At 44.2% G+C, this 10440-nt stretch overlaps 1 protein-coding gene across 1 annotated transcript; it reads right to left on the reverse strand.

The window, feature by feature from the left end:
* Nucleotides 1-4488: 4488 nt before the first annotated feature.
* On the reverse strand, nt 4489-9983 carry LOC132354623 (intercellular adhesion molecule 5-like). The gene is given in 7 exon segments (XM_059906509.1): nt 4489-4697; nt 4893-5135; nt 5796-6065; nt 6601-6879; nt 7133-7453; nt 8324-8590; nt 9929-9983. Coding segments are annotated over 7 exon segments (1644 nt in total).
* Nucleotides 9984-10440: the final 457 nt, after the last annotated feature.

Below are 10440 nucleotides of genomic sequence, written 5' to 3' on the forward strand. Positions count from 1 at the left end.
GATGTGATCTATCCTGGAGAATGTTCCGTGCGCACTTGAGAAGAACGTGTAATCTGCTGTTTTTGGATGGAATGTCCTATATATATCAATTAAATCTATCTGGTCTATTGTGTCATTTAAAGCTTCTGTTTCCTTATTTATTTTCATTTTGGATGATCTGTCCATTGGTGTAAGTGAGGTGTTAAAGTCCCCCACTATTATTGTGTTACTGTCGATTTCCTCTTTTATAGCTGTTAGCAGTTGCCTTATGTATTGAGGTGCTCCTATGTTGGGTGCATATATATTTATAATTGTTATATCTTCTTCTTGGATTGATCCCTTGATCATTATGTAGTGTCCTCCCTTGTCTCTTGTAACATTCTTTATTTTAAAGTCTATTTTATCTGATATGAGTATAGCTACTCCAGCTTTCTTTTGATTTCCATTTGCATGGAATATCTTTTTCCATCCCCTCACTTTCAGTCTGTATGTGTCCCTAGGTCTAAAGTGGGTCTCTTGTAGACAGCATATATATGGGTCTTGTTTTTGTATCCATTCAGCCAGTCTATGTCTTTTGGTTGGGGCATTTAATCCATTCACGTTTAAGGTAATTATCGATATGTATGTTCCTATGACCATTTTCTTAATTGTTTTGGGTTTGTTTTTGTAGGTCCTTTTCTTCTCTTGTGTTTCCCACTTAGAGAAGTTCCTTTAGCATTTGTTGTAGAGCTGGTTTGGTGGTGCTGAATTCTCTTAGCTTTTGCTTGTCTGTAAAGCTTTTGATTTCTCTATCGAATCTGAATGAGATCCTTGCCGGGTAGAGTAATCTTGGTTGTAGGTTCTTCCCTTTCATCACTTTAAGTATATCATGCCACTCCCTTCTGGCTTGTAGAGTTTCTGCTGAGAAATCAGCTGTTAACCTTATGGGAGTTCCCTTGTATGTTATTTGTCATTTTTCCCTTGCTGCTTTCAATAATTTTTCTTTGTCTTTAATTTTTGCCAATTTGATTACTGTGTGTCTCGGCATGTTTCTCCTTGGGTTTATCCTGTATGGGACTCGCTGTGCTTCCTGGACTTGGGTGGCTATTTCCTTTCCCATGTTAGGGAAGTTTTCGACTATAATCTCTTCAAATACTTTCTCTGGTCCTTTCTCTCTCTCTTCTCCTTCTGGGACCCCTGTAATGCGAATGTTGTTGCATTTAATGTTGTCCCAGAGGTCTCTTAGGCTGTTTTCATTTCTTTTCATTCTTTTTTCTTTAGTCTGTTATGCAGCAGTGAATTCCACCATTCTGTCTTCCAGGTCACTTATCCGTTCTTCTGCCTCAGTTATTCTGCTATTGATTCCTTCTAATGTAGTTTTCATTTCAGTTATTGAATTGTTCATCTCTGTTTCTTTCTAGGTCTTTGTTAAACATTTCTTGCATCTTCTCGATCTTTGCCTCCATTCTTTTTCCGAGGTCCTGGGTCATCTTCACTATCATTATTCTGAATTCTTTTTCTGGAAGGTTGCCTATCTCCACTTCATTTAGTTGTTTTTCTGGGGTTTTATCTTGTTCCTTCATCTGGTACATAGCCCTCTGCCTTTTCATCTTGTCTATCTTTCTGTGAATGTGGTTTTTGTTCCACAGGCTTGCAGGATTGTAGTTCTTCTTGCTTCTGCTGACTGCCCTCTGGTGGATGAGGCTATCTAAGAGGCTTGTGTAAGTTTCATGATGGGAGGGACTGGTGGTGGGTAGAGCTCGGATTTCTGTCTCTTGCTTTCAGTTTATTATGGGTGTGATTACCACCAGCATTATATAGTAAAAACTAATACTTGTAAATACATGTATATGACACTATGCTAGTGTTTTTACCAGTACTATGTCATTTCTTTCCAAATATAATTATGTAATAGATAAATGCTGTTATTATCATCCCTATAGTAAGAAGCTTCACTGAAGATTTTTGTTTTCTCAGGTCTAAAAGAAAGTCACCTTGACTTTCCTAAGAGGATAAATTTTGGAGTATTAAAGGTAGCTCTCTTCACCTGGAGATAATCAGGGTAGCTGCAGCTAAGTGTGAGCTGGTTGCTCTATTTTCAGAAAAGGAGTGTGATCAAAACCTTTTAGGGGGTGAGGCCCCCGGGAGACACGAAAGGCAGCTACCCTTAGAAGGGTGAGCAGCGGCCAGTTGTATTATTCTGGAAAAAAGATGTAACGAGATCCTTTGTGCTTTAAGAATTGACTAGGAGGGGCCACTTGACCCCTGGTTGTGTGGACCCCTGGGGAGAGAAAGGAAGCAGAGGTTCCAAATCTACAAGGGAAAGAGCCTACCCAAATCTGAGAAGCCCTGGAGGACAGCTAATCCAAAGTATCCGGCTCTAAGAACTGTAACCCTGGAAATCCATGCAAGGCATCACCAAAGCTGGACCAAGCCCTGGGAAGCCGATCGTCCTCCCTGGAAGATCTTCGGCAGCCCACCTGGGAACCTGGATTTGTAGTACCACAAGGTTTGATGGACTGTGTAGGACACTGTCAACAGTGACACCATGTGGCAGTGAGAAGCAAAGGCAGGAGCAGGCTAAGCCTCCAGGCTCTCCAAGGTGGACCAAGAAGTCAGAATGACCCCCTTCCTCCCTCCTGTTTAGGATTCACTGTGCCACAGAGCACTGGGGCCATGAGGTGGGGTTTGCAGATACGAGACAGCTACAGACCTGATGCAGCTGATCCCCAGACACTGAAATGACTGAAGATTCCCGGATGAGGCAACTCCATACTCTTCTTTCTAACTTATTTCCCCAAGTGCTCAATTCAGAAAAGTGGATAATTTCTACTACTCACATGATGAGAGAGCAGTGACTAGTATATTTAGTAGAATAATTGAAGCAGAGAAGGTCATTTTGGAGGGCTGCTGTTTTGTAAAATCAAATGGGGTACTTCCAAGCTCCCCCCAGGAAGCCTTCCTTGATCCTGAGTTAGGTGTTCTCCTAAGGACCTGTGCTTCCCCATTCATAGCATTTAAGGTGCAATTGTGCTTTCCTGTTGACGTGCTCTAGCTTGTAGCAGCAGGGACAGTATTTTGTTCACCATTGTATCTCTGCTGCTTTGTATGTGTTGAAACCAAAGGATTATTTTATCGCTAATCCATAACCCAGACTCAGGAAAGGTCTGGGAAGAATGAGAGTTTTTTCACTTTGATGCCTGATGCTGTGTTCTTTCTATCTGGCATCTTCAATTTGGAAGGCTGTGGACCTCCATCTGGAAGTCTGAACTTTAGTTTTGAAGGCAAGTCAAAAAGGTTGCTTCCTGAACTAATGCACCACCTGCCCTGGGCTGTTTGGTTATGCTACCAACTTGATATTCTTTTCAAAGAAATTGTTCTCAAAGTGCAACTATGTGACTTAATAAAAACTTTCAGCAGTGACACAGAAGAGAAATACTTTCAGAGGTCGTAAAATCACTTTTACTTTTTATCATTTCCAACATTTCAGTGACCCATACATGACTGATTTGGGAGAAAAGATCTGGTTTTACAATTCTTCATGTCTTCTCTAGGGGATGAATATAATCTTTCCAAAGAACAGAGAAGGAAGCTCAATCATATAGTGAACATTGTCACAAGAGGAGTCCTCCTGAAGCTTAAAGGGAAGTTTTCAGACGTATAAAAATATATACTTCTTTATGTAAAAGGAGAATAAACATTGGAACTCTACCCTAAGAGCTTGTACAGGTAAAAAAAAATTAATATGTTTAATGTGAACTCACAGATGATTTACTCTATAATGGATTATGAAAAGGAATTCAGAGATGTTTGGAGCTCAATTTCATGGAAGAACTCTACCTTCCATTTCAGGGACAGAACACTGGGCTAGAAAAGCTGCTTGTCTGACTCAGTGTGGAATTTCTTATGATTTGTATACTCCTCTATGGCACACAATAGATGGTTGGTGAGTTGAAGCCTAACCAGACACTGAGCCTTAATGATGTCATCAAGCTCAGCTCTGGGAGCCAGCATTCCAGAACCCCAGGCTAGGGGAGCACAGGAATGTGTAGGCGGGAATCGGGTTCTGATTCCTAGCCCTTTGTTTGGTATTGACTCCCTTCAAACCCCAGTCCCCAGACTAAGAAATTGGTTCCCACTTAGTCATGAGGAAACCCTGAGAAATGAGTTGTATTTCAGAGATATTTCTGACTATCTCTTCAGTCTGATGTTTGGGAGCAAAGGGCAGTGGGAATGGGGGTGACAAGGCACAGGCAGGATCTTCTTTTCTGAATCTGAGAGTGGACTGATTAAGCACACAGCAAGGAGCAAAAGACCCTCTCACCAGGTGAACACTGAGACTGAATTCCTACTCAGAGGAGTTGAGCTTGTGGGTGGATTGGATCCACAGGATATGAGGGCCTGAAACACTGTTTTATGAGACCACAGAACACAAAGGATAATGTCTCTTCCTTTCTCTTCTACTCCCTCTTCCCTCCCTCAGGAAACCCCGGTAGTAGAGGGTGGCTTCAACCAAATAGCTGTTTCTAACTAACAGTTCTGTGCATTGTGCTTTTCTGCTTGTTGAACAGCAAACTGGCTTTCCTCCTCTTTGTTCTTCTCCTTCTGCCTACAGGGCAAGTTCCTCCTCTCTATCTTGCAGGGCCGATAGTTCAAATACATTGCTATGATGATTACGCCCACTCCAAGGGTGACAATAATAATGACGAAGATGGTGGAACTGACTCCTTCATCCAGTCCTGCCCAAGCACAGAAGACAGAGAAGTGGGAGTGTTCGAGGGCGGGAGAATCGCCCCAGCCCAGCCCACAAGGCCCATTTGTCAGTCTCACCCTCCCCAGCCCACCGAAATCTTTCTTCTTTCCACGTTTGGTTAAGAATCCCAACCCCTGGGGGATTTCCATCCTGGGCCTGGCAGCAGGGGAGCTGCAGTCACCTTGAACAATGACAGCAATGTCTTTGCTGACAGAGCCCAGCTGGTTAGTGGCTGTGGAGCAGTAGGTTCTAGAGTGGTCCTGGGTTGCCTTCTGTGGCACTTCAAGGTCAAAGATCATTCCATTCCAGGTACACAACAAGATTGGTGTCGTGTTTCCCCTTGGGACACAGGCAAGCATCTGCTCCATCCCTTCCAACCAGGTCTGATTGCCAGGGCAACCAGATTCCTCTAACCGTGGCTTGTCTGGAAAAACAAGAGCCCAGAGGGGCCAGCTCAGTGCGCCACATTCCCTCGTCTCCATCATGCTCGGCTCCCTGTCCCTCCCCTAATCCAGACGCTGTGTCTCCTCCACCCAATAGCTTTCTTTCCCGAGGGGAGGACCATCAGTTCCCTGCTTTGAGCTACTCTTTTTCCTCCCTGGATGAGACTGAGATGCAGCACAGGGCATTTTAATGGATTAAGACTAAATGATCTGAACTGCTTGGTCAATGATGGCCCTGGGGTCCCTGCTTCCCATCTTTGCTTCTCAGTGAGTGAGAACATGGGTAGGGGTGAGCCCAGAGACAACGATTTTTCTACTTTTCAAAATACAAGTTTTTATGAGGAAATTTCCCTCCTCAGCATAGGCTCCAACTATCACTTCCTATGTTCTCAGCCTTTGGCCCTCAACTAATACTGCTTGATCACTTTAACCACTTTTTCTTTTCTCTTCCCGGTTTCCCCCTACTCACTTTCCTAGGGGTAAGGTAAGCTTGGAGAGCTTTAATTTTATTTTCTCCTTTGATTTTTTTTTTTAAATGAGAAAAATGTGGCAACTCTAATAATGAAGCTGCTGGCCAAGATCTCTGGAAATGGAAGACTAATAATCCTTGTTTTGACAAGAAAGATCAGGCTTCTACTCACATAAGACGTGGAGTTGGTTCACAGTGGTTTTGCTCAACCGCTGACCCTGAACCTCCGAAGAGGCCTCACAGGAGAAATTTCGGCCATCATCTTCCTCCCTGGTGGTAAGTAAAAGCCAGGCAGGCTCCCCAGGGGCAGGGAGATCTGGGGCTCCCTGAAGCCGAAGAGTAGGGCTGGGTGATGTTAATACATGCCCTGAGCAGGTCACATTAATTTCTGTCCCTGCCAATGGGTATAATTCTTCTATCTCCAGGATTGGCGGAGGGAAGCCTATAAAGAAAGGAAAAAGAGAATCAAACATATTTCTCAAAACTGGCAGCCACTTCTGTAGTCTTGCTGCTGGTGGTACCCCTCGGGTAGGCAGACAACAGGGGAAAGACTTTGGATACCATTCCTGCTTCTGTGCTGACTGGCCAGAGCAACGAGATGGTTTGGGAATTTGAGAGCTTCTCCTGTAACAAATGCCACATGCGCATATTTGGCTACGCCTGTGCTGCAAGGATAGCGAGATGTCTTTTCATCTTACAGATTTCCTCCTCACTCCAAATCATTGTTCCTAGGAATAAGTTAAAGTATTCACAATCACTCTGTAAGTAGGATGGCCTAAGGAAACAGGGTGAAGGCTAGATAGAACTACTGCCTCAGCGCACCCCTGCACTTAGAGAAAGCTGAAAACTAATGTTCACTTTGGAGTATACCTAGCAAAGATTAGTAGGGATATTTGCAGTTGAATCACCAAGCCTTTACTATGGACGTTTTCAATGGTAGAGAACTATCAAGGGAAGGGAAGAGGCAGGTCACTTACTATAGACATGCACTGGCTCTCTTGTTTTGTGTTCCACTGGACCCAGAGATACAAGGCAAGACAGCTCCTGATCACCAGTCTCCATGGCCCGAGCAGTGGCATTGGCCCATACTGTGTCTCCCTCCCAGGAGAGGAAGGGCCTAAGCTCCTGGTCTCCCAGGAACATGTGGATCATTACCTCTTCAGCTGGGAACACTCTAGCCACCTCACAGCTCATGGTCTCTGCCATCCCAACTTCCAGAAGTGAAGAGACCCAGATTTGGGGGTTCTGAGGGAATTCTGCCAAGAAATGAGGAAAAGGAAAGAAAGGAGAAAAGCCATGATAAATCACATGTCATATAGGACCCCACAATGTAGGGAGTGGGGCTAGTAGCTCTCTGCCTCCCACGGTGAGTTTAAAGCTCAAGTAAAGGTGGAGCTCAATTACCCTTACACCCTCATCCTAAACACTATGGGAAATGAGTGCCAAAGGCCAAGGTAAGCTGAGGAAAATGAGCCCCAGGATTCCTTCCACACCTGGGCTCTGACTCACCAAAGATTCGGAGCACCTTGATGGCTGAGCTGCTGCAAAAGAGCCCTCCACCATGTGAACTCAGGTTCAGTTCTGCATGGCAGGAGAAATTGCACCTGTCATCCTCCCTTTGGGCTTTGACACTGATGGTGACCTTAGCTCTTTGGGAGGCCACAGCCAAGCTCCTAAAATTCTTTCTATGTAGTTCTTGGTTACCCTGGAGAAGGGTAAGGGTGAGGTTTTCCAGGGGTGTGACACTGGGCACGTGGCATGTCACTGTAAAGGCTTCATCCACAGCCACCCATTCAGGCTGCAGCTCCATGATCACTTGCTCTGGTGGCTCTTTAAGACAAAAAAGGTGGGCTTGATGAGAGAAAGATACTCAACTCTCCAGAAAGAAATGGTATAGGACAGGAAGCCTGTGACAGAAGGTGACCACTACTCTTAAACCATCTGATGAACAGTGTCAGCTTTCTGCCCTAGATGAGATGACTTAGCCTTCTTCTTCCCACAAAGGTGGCTAAAGCCAAGAAATGTAACTGTTGAGGGGCCCCCTGCTTTGATAGTTGCTGCCATTCTGGAGAGCCTTTCTCTCTTACCAGAGGTGCTTCAGAGGCATGAGCAACTTCTGAGGAGCTTCTTACCGTCACATGAAAACTACACCCTAGCTAACCAAGCTCTGACACCCCAGAGATCACACTTATTCTTATGGCTACATCTTTGCCAATGCTATTTGCCTACCTGAAAGAGGCTCCTCACCCATTCCCATCACTTCAAAACCTAACCATTTGCAGGAGTGAAACTCAAGAGCCTCCTTTTCTGTAGAGACTTCTCCAACTACCCCAGCCTACAAAGACCCCGCTCTCCCTAATCCCTGTTTATTCTAAAAATTTGTGACAAATAATTCAACACTAATTTTATACTGTTTTGATAATTTATAAATTACCATCATTAGCAAATGCCTCCTGTATTTGAACATATTCTCAAAGCACAGATGTCTGGAGGCGCTCTATGGTCTGCTCCTAATTTAAAGGCCTACACCAAAGGGAAACAGAAATAATTGGCTCTAGAATCCCTACAGTAGGACAGAAATCTTTATTAAGGGCCACAATTCTCTCCCCTAAAAGAAGTCTCTTTCTAATTATTCCCTAAAGAAGGCACAGTCATGTTCCCCCACTCTTCCCTTCCTCCCCAGCCCTCAGCCCCACTCACAGTACACAGTGATGCCAAGGCTTATGTCCTTTTGGATCCCTGCACAAGAGAAGAAGCACTGCAGGATGGAATTCTGTGCGACATCTTCCAGGAGAAACTCCTTCCACTGAGGCCCTTTGCCCACCTGGGTTTTCTTTAATAAGGTCTCAATTCCACTGAGTCCCGGGTCTGGACATGTGGTGCTGCAGTTGACCCTTAGGGACTGCCCATACTTTACAAGGGCCTGATGTGGCCAAACAGAAACCTCAAATAGGTCTTCTGCAGCCCCTGAAAAGGTCAACCACATATGCCAAAGACACTGGTGAGGACCACAAGACCCAAGAAAGAAAATACAGAGCCTATTCTATCTAGTTACAGGTTAGAGAATAGGAATAAAAATACCCTGAATAAAAAGGCACAGGGGACAAACAAGAAAAAGACCCTTAAGCAACAAGTTAGAATCCCGACTCTACCACCATTCCCTCCTCTCATCATCTTTCTTGGGATCTCGATTTCTCTAATAGTGTCACCATGGAAACTATGGCGTTGCTAAAAATCATGCCCAGGAAACCATTCTCTTCCTAAACTTCCAGAAATCTTGGAAACTTCCAGAATTGGCTGCTGAGGGCCCTCATGGGGTAAGTAGACCCCTGAAAAAAAATGAGCTTTGTTACTTATACCTCAAAGCAGTGTTTTTCAAATTATGGTCTAAGAATTGCCTTCACCAGAATTATGCTGGAATGCTTGTAGACTGTAGATTCCAGCTCCACCTCAGACTGAATGATTAAGAATTTGTGAAGGCAGGACCTGGAAATACTCAAGGGAACAAAACAAGCACTCCTGGTGACCTTTGTGCACACCAAATTATGGGAACCACTGGTATAAAGGTGACTCCCAGGGTCACTTATTTCCATGGAACTTTTCACCTCTTCTTCTCAAAATAAGACTATTCCATTTTGCTTTGGTGCTAAGGCAATAGATGTTTTTGGATGCTTAAGAGTTTAGTCTGTTAGGGAACTCTTCTCAGGAGCAGTGGGAGAGACATCAGGTAAGTTTTAAATGTCTGATATCGGTGAGGGGCACAGTGTCCCCAAAACTTCCCTTACCGGTCCCCTTTAGCTATTCCAGGTCCACCATCTACTTCATCTCCCAAATACTAGTCCCTTCTGGGAATACACAACTCTTGCAGCAATGTTACCCACTAAGGCTCCAGTTCCTTTCTTGCCATCTGGAGAACTCACTATTCACAACTGCACTATGGGCCCTGTCCTATCGAGATCCTATTGTAGCTCATCATGACACAAAAGATGGCAACACAGAAGTAAAAATATTCCCGAGAGCAGAATAGGACAGTCCAGGGGCAGCAGGGAGCCAAGCAGAGAAGGTATATTTCTTAGAGAGGGTTTTTTCTGATGGTCTATTATCCTGTCCCTTAATGTGGGTTTTCCCAGTTACGAGCCAGAAACACCTAGGATTCTGTGTCCTAGATCCAAGAAAAAGGACTCTCTCCCAAGGGTCCAGATGAGTGAATACTAGTGTCACCCCTCTCAGGATTTCCTATCCTCTTTCTCATTGACCTGTGCCCTGGCACATACTAGCTAAAGAAACTTTCCCAAATAGCCTCACCTGGGCAAGGAATCAGGGCCAGCAGGGCCCAGACACCAAACAGTAGCATTTCCATCCTTATGAGAAGGGCCAAAAGCTGGAGAGGAAGAAAGGAGACAGCAATGCTGGAGAAAGTGACAAAAAAAGAGAAAAAGGATATAGGAAATTCTTTCTTTGATGCTCTTCAAGGTTAGCTCCTTCCCTAAAAACTTGCATGGTCTGGAGAAATTGCAGCAAGAGTATCAGTGGTATGGATGTACTAAAAGAAATTCTTGCATCTATTTCAGTTTGGTTTATGTGCATAACAAAAAGACATAGGAAAATATGAGAAATAATGAAGGGGATATTAAATTAAGTGAGATTCCTGTATAAGCTTGTATTGCACTTACCTGTTTACACGTTTGCCTCTATTTGAGTCAATAGAAGATGGCTGTTAGCATAGACATATGAAAAGTGAGGTTTAGAGAGATGAAATTTGGCAGTGTTTATCTGGCACTGTCCAGTGGAAAGTGACCCTGAATCTAGAAAACATG

This window comes from Balaenoptera ricei, chromosome 20 (genome assembly GCF_028023285.1).
Source record: "Balaenoptera ricei isolate mBalRic1 chromosome 20, mBalRic1.hap2, whole genome shotgun sequence".
Taxonomy (NCBI): domain Eukaryota; kingdom Metazoa; phylum Chordata; class Mammalia; order Artiodactyla; family Balaenopteridae; genus Balaenoptera; species Balaenoptera ricei.